Source organism: Nannospalax galili, unplaced genomic scaffold (assembly GCF_000622305.1).
Source record: "Nannospalax galili isolate Female #2095 unplaced genomic scaffold, S.galili_v1.0 scaffold56, whole genome shotgun sequence".
Taxonomy (NCBI): Eukaryota; Metazoa; Chordata; class Mammalia; order Rodentia; family Spalacidae; genus Nannospalax; species Nannospalax galili.
The window spans coordinates 2,177,635-2,197,417 of NW_008340065.1; the positions used below are offsets into that span (position 1 = coordinate 2,177,635).

Genomic DNA, 19,783 nt, shown 5'->3' on the forward strand with positions numbered 1-19,783 from the left:
GTGATCCTCATATTTCCTCAGCTAAAACTTGCCAATTTTTTCTTCTGTGGGACCAAGAGGTTGCATGATTTATGGATTCTTGCATGCACTTTGGGTCTCTGGGCACTTGCTATATAGGTTTCATGTGCTGAAGTTCTGGTGGAAGATCAGTGAGGTTTTAAAATTTTATAGCTCAAAGTTTAGAATTTTACAGTTGTCACAAATTCATCAGCATCTTCAGAGAAATGAAGAGTGTAACAGTGTCAGGACCTGTCTCCCTCAGCACTGGGAAATTTTAGCTTTACTCATAAATTGCTAATCTCTATCACTGACTGCTATTTATTGAAATCTCCCACTTGCGAATGTATCAACTTAAACTAAATCCACAGAGGTTTCTGAAAACCATCGTCACTTCTGCCGCTACTTACTCCAAGTGCTGCAGAGATTGAAATCTCACTTAGATGTGCTAGGTCTTGCCCGGGTCCACCAGTCCTGTGACTTCTTAGAAGCAGCCAGTCATCTTCAAAACCTCCAGAAACTCCTGGAGGCACAGATTCTTTCCAGAGAGCAAGGGCCAAGCAGGTAAGGCACTGTGAGCTCTGTCACTACCTGCAAACTTTCTGACCCTCTCTTAGTCTTGAGTACAGATTATTTCTTCAATTTTTATTCTTCAGGGACACAACCAGTTTCCCCATCCTGAGCCCAGAAGAAGGGAAGAAGCTCGAGTCTGTTTACCTGTTCACGTGGTTGACTTCTACCTGCTGGCTCCTCCTAGGTGTCATTAGCCTGGCTTCAGCTTTTTTTATAGCACTTTATACCTTGGAATTGAGCAAAGACCAAGCCACCAGCTGGGTTGTTTCAATGATGTTATCAGTGCTTCAAGACATCTTCATCAGCCAGCCAATGAAGGTATATGAGGAAAGGGAGGGACCATTATGATTGGAGAAACTGAGACCCGTAGGTGCAAAGCCAGGTGTGTTGACAGTTTAATAGTAAGTCAATAGACAGTGACATTTGTGAGGTATATATGTGAAGTAACAACAGCGAAACAAAACCAAACATTGGGGTTGATGGGATGGCTCAGCAGATAAAGGTACTTTCTGCCTGATAACATAAGCCTAATGATCTGGGCTCAATCTCTAGAACCTACATAAAGGTTCGATTCCCAACACCCACATGGCGGCTAACTAACGTCCATAACTCCAGTTCCAGGGAACCCAATGCCTTATTTTGACCTCCTTGGGCATTGCACTACATGGGTGCACTTATACACATGCAGGCAATACACTCATACACATAAAATAAAAATAATAAAATATTTTTAAAAAGCATAATGAATCTCAAGTACTGTTACCCAGTATCAACAATTAGCAACTGATGGCCAATCCTGGGTTTTTTTGTTTGTTTTTTTTTTAATCTATTTTGAAAAGAAAATTCCAAACTTCACATCATTTTATCCATAAGTATTTGTATACATGGCTCTAAAAGTTAGATTCTTTTTAAAATATAAACCATTACAACACCTAAATTAAAATTTTCTTTTTTAATATTTATGTGTATGAGTATATTGCCCGCATGTGTGTAAGTGTATCTGTGCTGCGCGGTGCCTGCAGAGGTCAGAAGAAGGCATTGGATCCCCTGAAACTGGATTTACAGATAGTTTTTAGCCGCCATGTGGGTGCTGGGAATCAAACCCGGGTCCTCTGTAAGAGCAGTCTGTGCTCTTAACTGCTGAGCCATCTCTCCAGCCTCAACAATTTATCATCAAAATATTCACACAAGGAGTTGGCAAGATGGCTCAGCAGGTAAAGGCACTTTCCACCAAGCCTGACGACCTGAATTTGATCTCCAGAGTCCGCATAGTAAGACAGAATGGATTCTTGCAAGCTGTCCTGACCTACACACAGACACATACACAACATATATAAATGTACTGTTTGATACTTGCCCTCTCCTCTATACATGATGTCATCTTCTGGGAGCTTACAATGCTTGCTCATTGAGTTTCCCATGATTCTCCTCTCCAGGTGATCTTCCTCACATTCTTCTTCTCAGTGATGATGAATCAAGTACCACAGCTTAACAAAGACAAGGAACAACAAACCAAGAGAATTGTGGCACTTTGGGGTAATTCAAATTATTCCAACTGCTGTCTAATCTTGCAAGGAGCAAATGATACAAAAACAGTAGAATTCCAGCCACCTCCCTGATTCAGATTTATCCATTCAGAGATCTTGTTGTCTCTACTCAGCTCATTGACTGCTCCTCCTCTGTGTGTCACAAGCTCATGCAAGCCTCTGAAAGCCATCCCATCCCCTCAGCACTTGGAGTCCCCTGTATTCTAACTCTCCTTCATCTCTCCTCCTTCTGAGCCCCAGATGGCATTTTGCTTGCCATCTGTTTCTGAATGCCTTCAGTGACAGAACTGTTTATCTGCCCCACAAATCTACTTTTCTCTTTTCTCATTTCATCAAGTCCATCATGTGCTCTGCACACATCAGAATAATCCTAAAACTTCTACTTCCCCACATTCAGTCACTAAGCCTGAGGGAACCCCTTCTCTAAAACACTGACCATCTCTCATATCACCCAGAGGAACATCATAAACACAACACTGGGCCAAAATTGCAAGTTGCAGAGACGTTAGCACAGAATTTTACTATGTGAAATCGTGCACGTCTTGACTAGAAGATACGTGTGTGTGTCCTCCATAAATGAATCTATGACGTGAAAACGATGGGCGTGATCTCCAAGACTCAGGAAAGGGTCGCCCCTCTCAGGGAGGCTAGCGATCACTTGCCTAAACTGAGCAGTAGATGTGCTAAGGGGTGAGTACTCCTTAATTTGTGAGATTTTTTAAATTAATAATCTCACTTGAAAGTGCTTTTCTTGCCCTTATTTCATTTCTTATGCATTTTGAACTGCTTTGTCTAAAGCCTCGCCCTTACCCATCTGAAGAACTATGACTCACCCTTCTAGACAAATGTTGGCCTGGGGTATATTGGTAGACTGCTAGCCTGGCATATACGAGGTCCTGGGTGTGATCCCCAGCACTGAAAAAGAAAGTCAAACATCGCTTCTTCTGTGAAGCCCTCGCCAGCCTTCTTTGGAGGAGAGCTGTTTATTCTTCAGTGATCACGTGTCATTTGGCACATATATGCCGGCAAGTTCTCTGTCATTTTCTTTCTCTCCCAGTCTTTCCCTCTCTCTCCTTCCCTCTTGTTACTTGTCTCCACATTCTTCTCTTCAGCACAGTCTTTAGACCAGCAGCAGCATCTCCTGAAATTTTCAGAAATGTAGGTTGAGCCTCATCCCAGAATCTGCATCTTAATAGAAATCCAGATGATTTCTACCCACATTAACACAGCCTGGGAATAGTGTTCCCCAAGTGTCCTCTACTGACAAGAACCACTGGACTTCAGTCCAGGACAAGTACGGAAATAGTCAGTACTTAGAAGCATACAGCTAGCTATGCCTATTGAACCTAATTGTCAAAATAGAAGGGCTGGGGGTATACTCAATGGAAGAGCACTTGTTTGGTGTGCATAAGGCCCTGGGTTGGATCCCTAACATCAAAAAAAAAAAAAAAAATCCTTATTCAGCAGGTTGTGTAATCTCAGCATGTAAGAGACTGAGGCAGGAAGATCACAAGTCACAATTGTGAGCCAGCCTGGGTTACATAAAGAGATCCTGGAAGGGATCAAGGGAGGGATGAAAGGGGGAGGGAAAGGGAACACACTGTACAAGCTGCACTTCCAGCCCCAAGTGTGTGTTTTACAAGTTTGCATTTAATTTCCTTTTTCTACGAATGGATTATTTTTTTAATTTAAGTTTTGGTTCACAATGGATTGGAATTTTTTTTGTTTTGGTCTTTTTGAGACAGGGTCTCCCTGTAGCCCCAGCTGTCCTGGAACTCACTATGTATACCAGGCTGGCCTTGAACTCACAGAGTTCCACCTGCCTCTGCCTCCTGAGTGCTGGGATTAAAGGCGTGCGCCACCACGCCCTGCTGGATTGGAATTTTTAAAAAGACCCACCAGCCCCTTTTCTAGATAGCTGGGAAAGGCCACCTCGGCAGAAGATGCTCAACAAATGGTAAACAATGAAATGTAATGTTTCTTTGGCTCATATTTCAATTTCTTACAGCAAAATGTTCTTCACTGTTACCCAGTGTGAGAGACGAGAACAACCCCATCTATAGAGCCCCAGCTATGACTAGTCCAGCCAAGCGCCCAGAGAGAGAGTGGAAAAAGAACCTGCTCAAGCTGACCGGAGATGTGCTGGGTATGAAGGCACAGCGGCAGCATGCACCCTGCACCACACACCCCCGCAGCCCACCGACATGGAGGGAAAGGGGTCGTGAGAACAGGATAGACAACAGGGAAGGCACAGTGTCTTTTTGAAAAAAATATTTTATGTATATGAGTGTATTGCCTGCATGTAAGTGCATCCATGTCGTCTAATGCCCTCGGGTCAGAAGGGGTCAGATTTTCCTGAAACTGGAGTTACAGATGGTTGTTAGTTGCCATGTGGGTACTGGGACTCAAATCTGGGTCCTCTGCAAGAGCAGCCGGTGCTCCTCACCACTGAGCCATCTCTCCAGCCCTGAAAAGTGTCTTTTGAAATGGAATTTGGAATTCCAATGATCCAGGTTATATGATCAGTGGAAAGACGCCTGAACTTCAAGTCCTCAGTTCATTGTGACCTTAAAAAGGTCACAGTCTCCAATTGCAAAATGCAAAATGCCTGATTTACATACTTTCTAAATTCTGGGTGGGTGACTGGTTTCAACATATGTCGTATCCTATTGGAGTCCCCAGACCAAAGACCAGAAAAGAACAATTCTGGGTTTAATGCCTTCCCTTCTTGTGAACATTGTCAAGAGAAGTCAGAATGAGAAAAAAACATTCAGTTCTGGAAACTAAAATTCAATGCTTTTATGAGGGATGTTATGTATCGCGAGTTAAATTCTGATTATTGGTAGGTAGGATAATTCTAGAAAGGAAATAGATATGTATATACATGTTTATTTCTATGTATATATGTATACATATGTATAAAGTTTAACAGCTTAAAATTTCCCATTTTCACTGTTTTTTACCTGCAAAAGTCTATAGGTATAGGAAAAATGAAAAAAGTAAAAAAGTTTAGATATCTAAGTTAAGTACTCAAATATGGTCCTTTTTTTATTTTTTTGGTCTTTTTGACAGGGTCTCCCTATATCCCCAGCTGGCCTGGAAAACTCCATGTAGACCAGGCTGGCCTTGAACTCTCAGAGATCCACCTGCCTCTGCCTCCCAGTGCTGGGCTCAAAGGTGTGGGACACCACGCCTGGCTCAAGTATGTTCTTTTGTTGTTCTAAACTAGTACAAACCCTCTTCCTGGTCCTACTGATGACTACAATCTACTCTGCAAAGAACTCCAATCAGTTTTTCCTCCATCAAGCCATCTGGAAGAGTTTTTCTCACCATTTCTCAGAAATCAAGCTTCTTGAGGATTTCTATCCCTGGGCCAACCACACCCTTCTTCCTAACCTATATGGGGATTACAGAGGTAAGGACGTGGTCCAGGGACAGCTAGTCCTCCTGACCCTACCATGGCCCAAAAGGAACTGGCTTTTGAGAAAGGTCAGCTGGCTTTTCATTATGGCCGCAACTCTGTGAACACTACAAAGGGCTTATTCAATTCATGCAGAAGGTTCAGTTAATGACAGTTCACTCATGGTGATCAGGCCTTAGGCTGAGTCCCACTGGTGGATGTCACAAGAAGTTAAGGATGAGGACTGAGTCATTTTCAGCATGAATAGTAACTGCAGTTGACTCCTGAGACTCAGCCACACCGCTGAGCAGTCAGGGATGTGATCATCACATGAGATTTTGGCAGTACATGCTCTTTTTCTCAGCTCTGTGACTCCATCTCTGTAAGTGTGTGGTTCTCCAGTTCAGTCCACAAACACACATTGAACAACATGTACAGTGTGCAGGGGCCTTCAGGAGGAGCTGACAAGATGGACAAAATGAGGCCTGTGCCCTAAATCTCACCACAAGAGGAGTTCCTGAGGTTTGCCCTGAAGCGAGCTGAAGTGCTTAAAATGTTCTTCCCTAAGGACCGCTTGCTTGCTGCTGTTCACGGGTTACCCACACTTTCCATTATATAACTCTGTATCTTGTTAAGGAAGCTAAAATCTGGAAATCGTTACTTTATCTCAGGGTTGGTGTCTTCATGATGAGATTTAGGACATCCCCTATGATCCTGAAAAGAATCTGAAACACAGAATCATCTTAGCAAACGTTTTCAGTTGTTTCTAAAAGATTGATTTTACTTTTTTATTTGTGTGTGTTTGTTTCTATGTGAGTGTATGTTCATGTGTGTATGCAGATACCTGTGGAGGCCAGAAGAGGTCATTGGATTCCTTGGAGCTAGAATTATAAGCATTTGTGAGCCACCTGATGTGTGTGCTGGGAACTTTGGTCCTTATGATAGAGCAGCAGGTGCTCTTAACTGCTGAGCCATCTCTCTCTCCAGCACCCACATTTTCAGTTTCATTATTTTTTTATGTGCATGAGTGTTATGCCTGCGTGTGTGTAAGTGCACCCGAGTTATGCAGTGCCCACAGAGGACAGAAGAGGGCATCAGATCCCCTGGAACTGGAGTTATGGAGGATTGTTAGCTACCATGTGGGTGCTGGGAATCAAACCTGGGTCTTCTACAAGAACAACCAGTACTCCTAACCGCTGAGTCATTTCTCTAGCCCCACATTTTCAGTTTTTTTTGAAGGTGTGCTTGGTGTGTAAAAGTTATTACAGGGAGGTGGATCCTCTGTGGGTTCAAGGCCAGCCTGGTCTACAGAGTGAGTTCCAGGCAGCTGGAGCCACAGGAAGACCCTGTCTAAAAAAAAAGAAAAGAGCCCATAAAGTTATTACAGGGGCTGGAGGGATGGCTCAGCAGTTAAGAGCACTGGCTGCCCTTGCAGGCCACCCAGGCTCAGTTCCCAGCATCCCAGCGGCTAACAACTGTCTCTAACTCCAGTTCCGGGGGGAACCAATGCTATCTACTGGCCTTTTTGGACACTGCATATCATGGTAGCACTTACACACATGCAAGCAAAACACTCGTACACATAAATTACAAATACAGTTTTAAAAAGCAAGTTCTTATAGATGATAACTCCTAATCAATGTATGTTGATTTTTTCCCCTTAGTTCAATTTTAGATGATGAGTTTTAGGTTCCAGGTACATTCTACTTGCAATATGTAACTGCTAGATAAAATACTAACAAAATCAAAGTTATTAGAACTTGAGGCAGCAAAAGTTGAGAGGGCTACATTCGTTCTTGGTTCCAATATTACCATCGTTATCTAAAGAGCAAACTGAGCACCAGACTTCCCAGATTCATACACCACTACCAGCAGTGTGATCTTGGGCAAATTTCTCAGCCTTATCTTCCCCCCATACAATGGGGAGACTCCTAGGACCTACCCCATATGACAGATGTGAAGATTGAAATGTCAGTAGATCTGAGTGCTCAGAACATTGTCTGCACACAGTACCGGAGTGTGGAGCTAAGCTAACAATCTAGAACTATGGAATTGATATAAGTAGTGCACAGAAATAGGAAACCTTATGATGAGGATAATAGGCCAGGGGTAGTGTCTGTAATCCCAGCACTATGAGGTAGAGGCAGGATCCTGAGTTTGGGGCCAGCCTGGGCTACAAAGTAAGATTTTGCTTAAAAAAAATAATAAAGTAGGCATGAGAGGTAGTGAAAAGTGGTTAAAATTGACACTAACTCCAGGCATAGGGGCACACGCCTTTAATCTCAGCACTTAAGAGTCAGAGGCAGATGGATCTCTATGAGATCAAGGCCAGCCTGGTCTACATAGTTCCAGGCCAGTTGGGGATACAGGGAGACACTGTCTCAAAAAAAAAAAAAAAAAGGCACTAACATGACTTACCTAATCAACTTTTTAAAAAGTATTTTTTTATTTTGTGTGTGTGGTGGTGTTTTTTGTTTTGTTTGTCTTTTTGAGACAGGGTCCTCCTGTAGCCCCAACTGGCCTGGAACTCACTATATAGACCAGGCTGGCCTCAAATTCACAGAGATCTGCCTGCCTCTGCCTCCTGAGTGCTGGGATTAAAGGCATGCGCCACTACACTTGGCTTTATGTGTTTGATTTGCCTGCATGTATGTATGAACACATACATGCAATGTCTGCAGAGGTCAAAAGAGGCCATTAAACTGGAGTTAGTTGTGGGCAGTTATTAGCTGCCTTGAAAGTCTGGGAACCAAACTCATGTTCTCTGGAAGAGCAGCCAGTGCTCTTAACTACTGAGCCATCTCTCCAGACCCTATATATATTTTTGTTTTTATATGAGTGTTTTACTTATATGTAAATGAAGCCATGCATGCAGTATCCACAAAGGCCAGAAGAAGGTGTCAGATCCCCTGAAACTGGAGTTACAGGCAGCAGGTGTTAGCTACTATGAAGGTTTGGGAACCAAACCCAGGTTTCCTGGAAGAGAAGTCAGTGTTCTTAACTGCTGAGCCATCTCTCCAGCTTAATCAACTTTTAAAATTATTACTTTCGAAACTTATAGCCTAGTCTCATTAGTTCAAATTTTTGCTCAAGCCATTGACCTTTGGCTAAACAGTCATTAACTAAGCCTGCTTAGATAAAGTCCGGGGAATAGATCCTTTGGGAGCCCACAGAGTTGGAGCCCTAAAAGAGCCAGCTGACCTTTCTCCAGTTTCCCACAGGTTACGGGTATTTAGAAAACAAATAGGCTGGACGTGATGGTACATGCTTTTATTCCCAGCACTCAGGAGGCAGAGGCAGGTGGAGCTCTGTGAATTTGTGGCCAACCTAGTCTCCATAGTGAGTTCCAGGCCAGCTGGAGCTACAGGGAGCCCCTGCTTCAAAAAGAAGAAAAAAAAATTATAGTAAATGGTTGGCAAACTCCCAATATTGTCATGAATTTGGCTTTTCCCCCAATTTATCTGGGATTTCCCCATCCGTATATATAACGCTGCCCCTATTATGTTTTATTCACTTATGCAGATTCCATTGCAGATAAATTATTTCCAACCTTCATAATACTAAGACTGTTCTCATTTTAAGTACATCACCTTGTGCTCTGTAAGATAAGTACCTTGGAAAAGACTTGCTAGGTCAAAGTACATATTCATTTTTAATTTTGAAAAGATATTACTAGCTGGGCAGGGTGGTATATGCCTTTAATTCCAGCACTCAGGAGGCAGAGGCAGGTGGATGGAGGCCAGCCTGATCTATATAGTGAGCTCCAGGACAGCTAGGGCTACAAAAAGACCATGTCTCAAAAAGATCCCCTCCCCCCCCAAAAAAGATATTGTTAACTGGGTGTGATGGTGCATGATACTTGTAATCCCAACCCTTGGGAAGTGGAGGCCAGCCTGGGCTACATAGGGAGACTCAAACAAGGGCTGGAGATACAGATTAGTGGTCAATTACTAGCACTGAAAAAAAAATATTGCCAGTTTTAAGTACTCCTATTAATGTACTAGAGTTGGCCCACATCCCCAACATCCCAGTGAAATTGGTGTTTTCATACAATACAAGGGGCTCTGGAAGACAGGAGAATCTTTGCAACTGAAGATTTGAGAGAAATGTAAGAAGTAAACCAAGGTGTCATTTTTCACCTTCATAATAGCAAACCATTCCTCTTTTCCTTTCTTTGTTTTCTCATGTATATATATATATACACATATATACATATTTCAATTTTTAAATTATGGGGGGCTATGTGCATATGAATGCAAGTACCCCCAGAGGCCAGAAGCATCAGATCACCAAGAGCTGGAGTTAGAGTCGGTTGTGAACTGCCCAGCATAGGTGCTGAGATTTGAACTCAGGTCCTCTGCAAGAACAGTATGTGCTCTTAAGTGCTGAGCCATCTTACCACCCCTTCAATTTAAATTTTTAAACCATAAAGCTATGTTAATCTCCTGTTCAAAATCTCCCATTTAGGAGACATTTAGAATAAAATTCCGAATCCATTCCTAAGTTCCTAAGGGCCTGGTCAGTCCAGTTCTTAGCTACATCATCTTTTTCTTCTTCTAACCCTCATCTTCAGTTAGTTAAGGTCCTGGGGCCTGCCTTAAATATAGCAAGTATGCCATCATGGGAACTTGGAACCTGCTGCTCCCTTGGAACCTACATTGCATGTCACACCCTCAGAGAAACTTTCTGTACTCATCTTAACAGCACTTCTTACTCCTCAACACTCTGACCTGCTTATTTTCCCCCCATATCCCTTATCATTGCCTGATTATTGCTTGATTATTGCATGTCCTGCTTGTTCCTCACACATGGGCTCTCCGTGGGCAGGAACTCCCTTGTACCCACTATAGTAACCTGGCACCTAGACTGGAACATGATTTGTGTGAGCACACAGTGCATATTGATTCAAAGAATGAAAGAATGTTGAGGGGCTGGAGAGAAGGCTCAGCAGTTAAGAGCACTGGTTGTTCTTGTAGAAGACCCAGGTTCAAATCCCAGCACCCACATGGTGGCTAACCATCCATAGCTCCAGTTCCAGGGGATCTGATGCCCTCTGCTGATCTCTGCAGGCATTGCACAACAGGGGTGCACTTGTATGCAGGCATGACACTCATACACATAAAAAATAAAAAGAATGAATATCCACAAGAAGAAAAACTATTTTGCCAACTTTTCATTCGACTAAATTGTTTTGCCTTTTGATTTGTAGCTCTTTATGCATTAAAAGCTTATATAACTGTAGAAATAGATTTAAGGAAATAAACTCAGATTAATTTGGGGAATTGATATCTCTAAATGTTTTCAAAATGACTGATGAAAGTATACATGGATGGCCTCATTCAGTTAACAAAAAAGCAATTTTGTTTCTTTCCCCTTATTAGGATTTATTACTGATGGAAACTCCTTTCTTCTGGGCAATGTTTTGCTTCGTCAGATTCGCATTCCTAATGCCATACTCTCCCCAGTGTCTGTCCAAGAACAAGTGAAGCCATATCCCCAACATCAGGAGGATACAGCAAACTATGGGGTTGGCTGGGGCCCCCCTGATCCAAACACCACACAGTCAGACAGCATTTGGCATTATCAGAATCAGGAGTCACTCGGTGGCTCTCCTATCCAAGGGGAATTTGCCGCTTACTCAGGAGGAGGCTATGTTGTGAGACTTGGAAGAAAGTCCAGTACTGCAACCAGGTGAGTGAGCCTGAGCCAGAACAAGGACTGGGATGTTTGCTTCTGGCCACTCAGGACAGCTGGGCATTCAGGACCCATCTGAGTAGTTGCCACAGCTGTCTATGGCACTTAAGAGATACTTTTATTTTAGACTGCTAAGAAAATACACCTTTTAATTTAAATTTTTCTGGTTCAAGTTACAGGTATGTTTTGATCTTGATAATTTCAAAAAAGTATTAATTTGATAAGAGATTTATTTCAATTCTTTCTTAAACACAAATATAAAAGGAAACTATCCTTTTTGAATCCTGATGTATACATTAACTGAAAGTTCAAAGCCAAAATTAAATTGCCAGAGACTTATAGTTTCACACATGAACCCTGAGAACCTTTGTTGTCATGAATGAAGAAGTCTAAATTAAAATTACTGGGGGTTTGCCAGGTGTGGTGGTGCACGCCTTTAATCCCAGCACTTGGGAGGCAGAGGCAGGCAGATCTCTGTGAGTACAAGGCCAGCCAGGTATGCATAGTGAGTTCCAGGCCAGCTGGGGCTACAGGGAAACCCTGTCTCAAAAAGAACTCCCCCCTCCAAAAAATTATTGGGGGTTCAAGAGATGACTTAGGGTTAAGAGTGTGCACTGCTCTTCCAGAGGCCTGGAGTTCAATTCCCAGCATCAACACGGAGCGGCTCACAGCAGCCTGTAACTTCAGCACTGTATTTGTGTGCACAAACCCTTATAGGCACCCACTTACATGCATAATTAAAAATAAAATTGTTTTCTGGGTTGGTGAGATGGCTCAAGTGAGTAAAAGTGCTTTCCATAAAGCCTGATGACCTGAGATTGACCCCTGGAACCACATGGTGGAGCGAGAGAAACCACTCCTCCAAGTTGTCCTGTAACCTCCACACACACACCCTTCCCCATAAATAAATGTAATAAACATCTAAAAATTGTTTTCAAATTTACTTCAGCAAGGAATGACTAAAAAATGAGGTCAAATAATGGCATTTATACTTCTTCCACTTCTCAGTGTTGCATTGCTGTTAGCAATTTTTAATGCTTCAAATAGTGACATCACATGTGAAGCCTGTCTTAATATTCCATGGCAAGCAAGGTTTCCTGAATTTTTAACTCTGGTGTGACCACTATTGTGAACATTCCCATTTCTTATATTCCTGTTAACACTGGGGAGAGTGGATGCTACTAACCAGGGAAGTGTTTTATAGGCACACTAGATTGAGGAATGTGGCTTCTCGTGCATGTGACAGTGCTGGGACACTTTCCTCCCTTACAACACTGAAGTAGCTGGCACATTTCCTTGTTTCCACAGAGTCCTACAGCACCTCCAGCAGACACACTGGCTAGATCATTGCACAAAAGTACTCTTTGTGGAATTTGTTGTCTTCAATGCTAACGTGAACCTGTTCTGTGTTGTGACCCTAATTTTGGAGTCCACTGGTGTAGGTATGAAGGTCTCTTCTCTCCTTTCTCTCTGACCTGGGAGTATCAGGACAAGGCTTATTGATCTTATACCATTGGTTAAGAGCTGATAGCACACACCTTTAGTCCCAGCACTCAGGAGACAGAGGCAGATCTCTGTGAGTTCAAAGCCAGCCTGGTCTACAAAGTGAGTTCCAGACCAGCTGGGGATACAGGTGTCTCAAAAAGACACCATATATATATATAATCTTAAAATGATTATGCTAAAGTATGATTGCCTCTGCCTCCTGAGTACTGGGATCAAAGGTGTGCACCACCATGCCCGGTGTATTATTTTTATTTTATGTGTATGAGTGCATTGTCTGCATGTATGTAAGTACACTCATGTCATGCAATGCCCACAGGTAAGAAGAGGGTGCCAGATGCCCTGAAACTGGAGTTACGGATGGTTGGTTGTTAGTTGCCATGTAGACAGATGCTGGGTACCAAACCCAGGTCTTCGGCAAGAGCAGCCAATGCTCTTAACTGCTGAGCCATCCCTCCAACCCCAGTACTTTAAAATCTTATCTCTATGCTGCTCTAAGTTGAAAAGGGGAACACTTGTATCAGGTGTTCAGCCAATGACATTTGCCTCTAGGCGAGATCAACAATATACATATTTTTTCTCTGCTGAGTTTAGTGACATTTCTCTAGTAGCTTTGCCCACGATTTATTTAATGTTTTGGATAGTTCTACAGGAAATACTAAGAGTGTGGAGACTAAAATGTCTAAAATTGATGCTACAGCAACAGTTGAGGGTTTTTGAAGGGACAAGTTGACAGATGTTTGACTCAGGTGTTTTTTGTTATTCCTAGGGCCCTTCTTCACCTCTCTAAGACTGGACAGTTTAACCTCCCTTCAGATAGCAGAGAGGGGCTTTGCCTGGATTGTCTCACAAGTCATCTACTATCTACTCATCTGCTACTACACGTTCATACAGGTGAACTGCAAATGTTAGGTGTGAGAAGTACGGCTGTAACTACAATTATGGTCCTTTCCAAAGGCCTGAATTCAGAGACTGATGGGTTTTCTAAGTAGAATAGTTTCTTCAATGCTTTCAAGTTAAATAATTGTGTGCTCTTAATACATAGTATTTTGTATAGTTTTGTTACCCCTGTATGAAGTAATGGCAAGAAAGTATGCTGAACAAAAAGTACTCATGATAGGGCTGGGCATGTAACTGTACACATTTAATCCCAGCACTCAGGAGGCAGAGATGGGCTTATCTCTGGTGATTTTGAGGCAGCTAGCCTGGTCTACATAGCAAGTTCCAGGTTAGCGAGTGCTACATGGTGTGACCTTGTTTCAAAGCAAACAAAAGTATTTAAAATAGGAATTATTGCAAAGATAATAAAGCTTATAAAGCCGATGCTTATACTTAACTAGTTCACAGTCTCAAGAGGATTATAACAGATAGTGGTATCGGTGCAGACTTTCCTTAAGCAGCACTTCTGAGTGACTGCAGAGCAGTCCCTGGTGTCCATGGTAGATCAGGTGAGTGCTAGGCTGCATGCTTTGCCTGCAGAAGGCACAAGTATCCCTACTACTTTCTTTGGGACAGCCCTGGCTGATCTCCCACACAGTGGTGGCTGTCCTGCCTTTATTTAGGGTCGCCGGCTGAAACGACAGAGGTGGAGATTCTTCACTAGGAAAAGAAACATTCTGGACACAAGCATAATCCTCATTAGCTTCAACATCTTGGGACTCGACCTGTGGTGTATTTCTCTGCATCATAAAAACATGCTGCGATACCATCATGACCGGGACAGGTGAGCAGGAGCCAGAGTGCGGGGCACACCTCCCTCAAGAGTAAAGTTGCTTGAAAACCACAAGTGTTCTTACATGGTTCCTTCTCTCCCACTACCCCACCAGATCTGTGCTTGTGTGCATCAGAATATAACTTGCACTTATGTCCACAGCAGGAAGAACAATTTACTAAAGCATTTATACTGGCTCTGCTGAAAGGCTCTGCTTTCATAGTGCCCAGACCAAGCCTGTCAATGAAAATGCATTAAAGTTTCAGAGCGAAGGCCTGGAACTGGGCATTACTTCCTACTGTGGCCAATGCGTAACACCTAAGGCAAGACAGATGATCGTCCTTAAAAAAAGAAAGCAGCCAGTCATGGTGGTACATGCCTTTAATCCCAGCACTGGAGAGGCACAAGTGGCTGGATCTCCAGGCCAGCCTGGTCTACATAACCAGGCCCACTGGGGCTCCTGGGAGATCCTGTCTTAACAAAAGGGCAGAGCAGCTTGTTTTCAGGTCAGTCTTCTAACAATCCCTTTCAGACACTTCTGGTCTCTCTTGTGGGGAAGAGCATGTTTCTCAGATCAAGTATTGCCAAGACTAGAACTTTTCCTGAAGCACTATCCCAAGTGGCTTTAGGTTGAACTGTCTACAGTGGGATGGTGGGTCTGTGCAGCCTGAAGGGCTGTGCCTGTGGTGTGGCGCCAAAGTGTTAAGACAGTATATGGGAACTGTGATTGCCAACTGGCTTACTGCAGTAGGGGCTTTCCCAGTAACCACTTGCTATGACACAAAATTATCTTTTACCTGACAAAATCAAACTGCCAAGCAGCATCTCTCACCTCACCTTTTCATTCTGGGTGCTGTGACATCTCACTGGGTAATGTCTGTCAGAGAACAGGATGAGTGTTAGCAGCCAACCAAGCATGGTAACAGCAGTTCTTATTAGGTTAACTCCTTTTAAGAAGAGAGATTTGGGGGTTGGAGAGATGGCTCGGCAGTTAAGAACACTGACTGTTCTTGCAGGAGACCTGGGTTCGAATCCCAGCACCCACATGGCAGCTAACAACTGTAACTCCAGTTCAAGGGATCCTACAGCCTCTTCTGTCCTCCAGAGGCATTGCACAACATGGGTACACTTACATGCCATGCAGGCATAACACTCATACACATAAAATGAAAACAATAAACAAAATATTTTTAAAAAAGATTTGCCCAGCGTGGTGGCATACACCTTTAATCCCAGAGGCAGGCAGATCTCTGTGAGTTCAAGGCCAGCCTGGTCTACAGAAGACCCTGTCTCAAAAAGACCAAAAGGAAAGAGATTCATTTCTGACAGCAGAAGAAAATTAATGGGGGTTCACTTTCCAAGGTTTCTCCAGCACAGCTCCCAGCCAACTAAGGGGACTTTTGCTCATCTTTTTGTTTCAAGGGTCCACACTAGAAAGATCTCTCACCACAGCTGGTGTCTGACATGGCAGGATTTAGGTGCTGCACCCCTGGAGAAACCACCCCAGCAGCTCCTGTTCCCGCTGAGTAACCCTTGCTTTCCTTGGTAACAGATTTGTCAATTTCCATGAGGCCCTGCAAGTGAGCTCTGCTGTCATATACCTCATGGGCTTCCTAGTTCTTTTGGCAACTGTTCAGCTGTGGGATCTGCTTCGACATAACCCCCAGTTCCAGGTCATCAGCAAAACAATGAACAAAGCCTGGGACGAAGTGGTGGGCTTTCTGCTGATCATCCTGATCTTGCTGACCAGCTACGCCATGACTGTAAGCCCCAAGGTCCAGCGTCTTTCCCTAATTACTAGTCTTAAAATCCCATCTGTTCCCCCAGAAAAGGCTACCACACAGAAAATCATCAATCAAATTGGCAGTTTTTAGAAAAAGTCAGATAGGAAAGCTGGGTTTAGTTATGTTCCGAATATAATGGGATTTGTTTGTCTTTTTGAGACATGGTCTCCCTGTAGCCCCAGCTGGCCTGGAACTTGCTATGCAGATCAGGCTGGCCTCAAACTCAGATTCACCTGCTCTGCCTCCCGAGTGCTGGGATTAAGTGTGCTCCACCATGCCCAGCTCCATATATAATGTTTTAAACACAGATGTTTTCCATGTCTCTAAGATACAAAAAAATATTAGATCACGGGAAATATGGAGGTCAGATAAATTTTGTAGTCACAGTAACTTGAATGGCCACAAGAAACTTCCACCACTTTATGTTGTCCACATCAAGCACTCAGGACAGAAAAGCTATCAGGCTCCCACTGACTGGACTTTCTGTTGTTCAGTTCAACCTGCTGTTTGGATGGAGCATCTCTGACTACCAGAGCTTCTTCAGCTCTGCAGTGACTGTTGTTGGCTCCTTGATGGGAATTTCGAACCACAAAGAGGTAAAAAAAAAAAAAAAAAAAAAAAACCTGTTTCCTTTCAGAGTTGTTTGGCTTGACAGCCCTAACAAGGGAGGGATGGAGGGGTATTTAAAAAGTAGTCTCTCCCCGAAAGCACAAAATGGAAACACATCCTCTGACTTGCTTCCAAGAACAATGAACAAATGAACAAAGGCTGGGCAAAGGCGGTAGGTAACACTGCAGACCAGCTACTGCTTTCAGAAGCCTGTCCTAAGTGTCCCCTTCTGGGGCCCTCACTGCCAAAGGACACCTGACCAGATTAACATAAACTGCTGGTGCTTTATCAATGGACTTTGAAACTGTAAAGGAAGTAACACCAAAGCAGTCCTAGGAAGAGCAGTACTAGCTCTGTTTACAGGTTGGAGTGGTCTCGGTCCCCACACCTGTGTAACTACCCACATAAACCCGTCTTCCTATGTAACGTAAAAGATAAGTTCCTTGGCACAAAAAAACCTTGTATATCAATTAAAACATTAAGCAACTATCAAAATATTACATGGTACCAGTCACATAAGTACAATGTTCCTGACAATTTAAAGTGAGGGAGGAACTTCATTAGGAATCTCATAAGGAATTGGGTCCCAACACTGAGGGGTGTGTTTAGTCAGGAAAAAAAATAGGGGGCTGGACAGATGGCTCAGAGGTTAAGAGCTGCCTACTCTTGCAGAGTACCCAGGTTCAATTCCCAGCACGCCCATGGCGTCTAACAACCATCTGTAACTCCAGTTCCATATCTGATGCCTCCAGGGGATGCCTCCTTCTGACCTCCTGAGGCATTGCATGACCCAGGTGCACTTACATACATGCAGGCAATACACTCATACACATAAATTAAAAAATAGTGAAACTGGCAAAATTCCCTGATTAATCATTCTTTTGATCTACCATTCAAAGGCTACTAATTAAGTAGGTAAATTAGTTTTCTTCCCAAGAAAAAACTGCTATTTTGTTGTGGTTCTTGCTAGGGGACAGCATTTAAACTAATCACCCTGTGAGTTACTGGTTAACAGTGCCTACTAACAGTTAATGGGCTAATACAGGTGTGATCACCATTTGTAAAAAGAACACCTTAAAAAGATAGTTATAGCTGGGTGTGGTGGTGCATGCCTTTAATCCCAGCACTCGGGAGGCAGAGGCAGGCAGATCTGTGAGTTCAAGGCCAGCCTGGTCTCCGCAGTGAATCCAGGCCAGCTAGGGCTACAGGGAGACCCTGTCTCAAAAAAGACCAAAAAAAAGAAAAGATACAGAAACCATCCCAGTAAGACCTGATCTCTTTATGCAAAAAAGTAAAAAAGGACTTAACTGAGTGCTTGAACCTTTAAGAGAAGACAGTGCTAGGAGGAAGCATATTAAAGAGAGTTCCCCCGACTGGGAATTTAACCAAAGCCTTGCTCAGGCTTGGCCCCAGCCCAAAGCCTGTCTCCGAGTAACCTTTGACTGGAAAACTCCCGTCTTCAGAGAAGCTTCTCAAATGGTAGGTAAGTTTCGTGATCTCTTCTGGTATGCATTTATTTCCACGTACATGTTAACACATGAGGCTTTTTTTTTTCTTTTGGTCTTTTTGAGACAGGGTCTCCCTGTAGTCCCAGCGGTCCTGGAACTATGTAGACCAGGCTGGCCTTGAACTTACAGAGATCCGCCTGCCTCTGCCTCCCAAGTGCTGGGATTAAAGGCGTGTGCCACCATGCCCGGCCAAGGCTTTTTTTTATTTCTTTTTTTATGTGTTGTGCCTGTATGTAGGTAAGTGCACCGTGTCCTACAATGCCCGAGGAGGACAGAAGAGGCTGTCAGAATTATAGTTGTTAGGTGCCATGTGGGTGCTCGGATTCAAACCTGGGTATTCTGCAAGAACAGTGTTCTTAACTGTTGAGTCATCTGTCCAGCCCAACCCTTGAGGCTTTTGTTTGGACATAGTTCTTCAGAATTGCCCAAACTCACCTGGAATTTAAGTTATTTACAATTCTACAACTTACCTGTTTTCCTGTGAAATCAAATTTGAACAGCCCTAGTCATTCATGCTTATGTCACTCAAGAGTACTTTCCTCTGAAATGTCCTTTTGCCTTTCTCCCTAGTCTCCACCAGATGGACATTTGCTTATAGACAGACCCCAGGTGTTGGCACAGTTTGTAAAGCTGCAACTCTTGAGGTCTTCCTGTCTTCCCAGGTTATTTCTTTACACCCAGTCCTGGGCTTCTTTCTGATCCTCACCAGTGTCATCTTGATGGGACTTGTCATTATTAATCTCTTTGTTTCTGCCATTCTCATTGCCTTTGGAGAAGAAAGAAAGTCCCTTAAGGTAAGTACTTGTGGCTGAGTAACTAAACTGTCATGATTTCATATAAATAGAAAAGCTTAACTGCTTTAAGAATACAGCCGGGGGGACTGGAGAAATGGCTCAGCGATTAAGGAGCAGTGGCTGCTCTTACAGAGGACCTGGGTTCGATTCCTAGCACCCACATGACACCTAACAACCTTCCATAACTCCAGTTCCAGGGGATTCAACAGCCTCTTCTGACCTCCGTGGGCACTGCATAAAAGTAGTGCACCTAACACACTGCAGGCAAAGCCTTTAAACACATAAAAAAGGGAAGGAAAAAAAGATTGCAGCCAGGCATGGTGGCACACACCTAGCACTTGAAAGACAGAGTTGGAAGACCAATCAGGGTTACAGAGTAAGACCCAATGAGATCAACAATCAGCAGAATGCAGTCAGCAGATTTCCATCAGTAGTCAACATTTCTGCCAAGCTATTTTCCTAGGAAACCAATGTGCAAGACATGCTCTGTAACCACTATAACCATAAATAAATAGCTGGTCCTTGACCATCTAGAAGAAACACTTCCCAACATTTGATAGTAAATCATTTAAAAAGATTTAGTATTACCAGGCATGGTGGCACACACCTTTAATCCCAGCATTTTGGGAGGCAGAAGCAGGCAGCTCTTTGTGAGTTGAAGGT

The 19,783-nt window shown here is 43.3% G+C and overlaps 1 protein-coding gene across 1 annotated transcript in view; it reads left to right on the forward strand.

Moving 5' to 3' along the window:
* Pkd1l3 (polycystin 1 like 3, transient receptor potential channel interacting) overlaps positions 1 to 19,783 on the forward strand; it is an 80,818-nt gene that overhangs the window by 59,301 nt on the left and 1,734 nt on the right. Inside the window, exons 18-29 of the mRNA XM_029564454.1 lie at positions 369 to 561; positions 654 to 888; positions 2,007 to 2,106; positions 4,126 to 4,263; positions 5,347 to 5,532; positions 10,899 to 11,208; positions 12,520 to 12,653; positions 13,484 to 13,608; positions 14,277 to 14,437; positions 15,978 to 16,188; positions 16,704 to 16,805; positions 18,989 to 19,120. Coding sequence (XP_029420314.1) covers positions 369 to 561; positions 654 to 888; positions 2,007 to 2,106; positions 4,126 to 4,263; positions 5,347 to 5,532; positions 10,899 to 11,208; positions 12,520 to 12,653; positions 13,484 to 13,608; positions 14,277 to 14,437; positions 15,978 to 16,188; positions 16,704 to 16,805; positions 18,989 to 19,120 — 2,027 coding nt within the window. The remainder of the gene's footprint in view (positions 1 to 368; positions 562 to 653; positions 889 to 2,006; positions 2,107 to 4,125; positions 4,264 to 5,346; positions 5,533 to 10,898; positions 11,209 to 12,519; positions 12,654 to 13,483; positions 13,609 to 14,276; positions 14,438 to 15,977; positions 16,189 to 16,703; positions 16,806 to 18,988; positions 19,121 to 19,783) is intronic.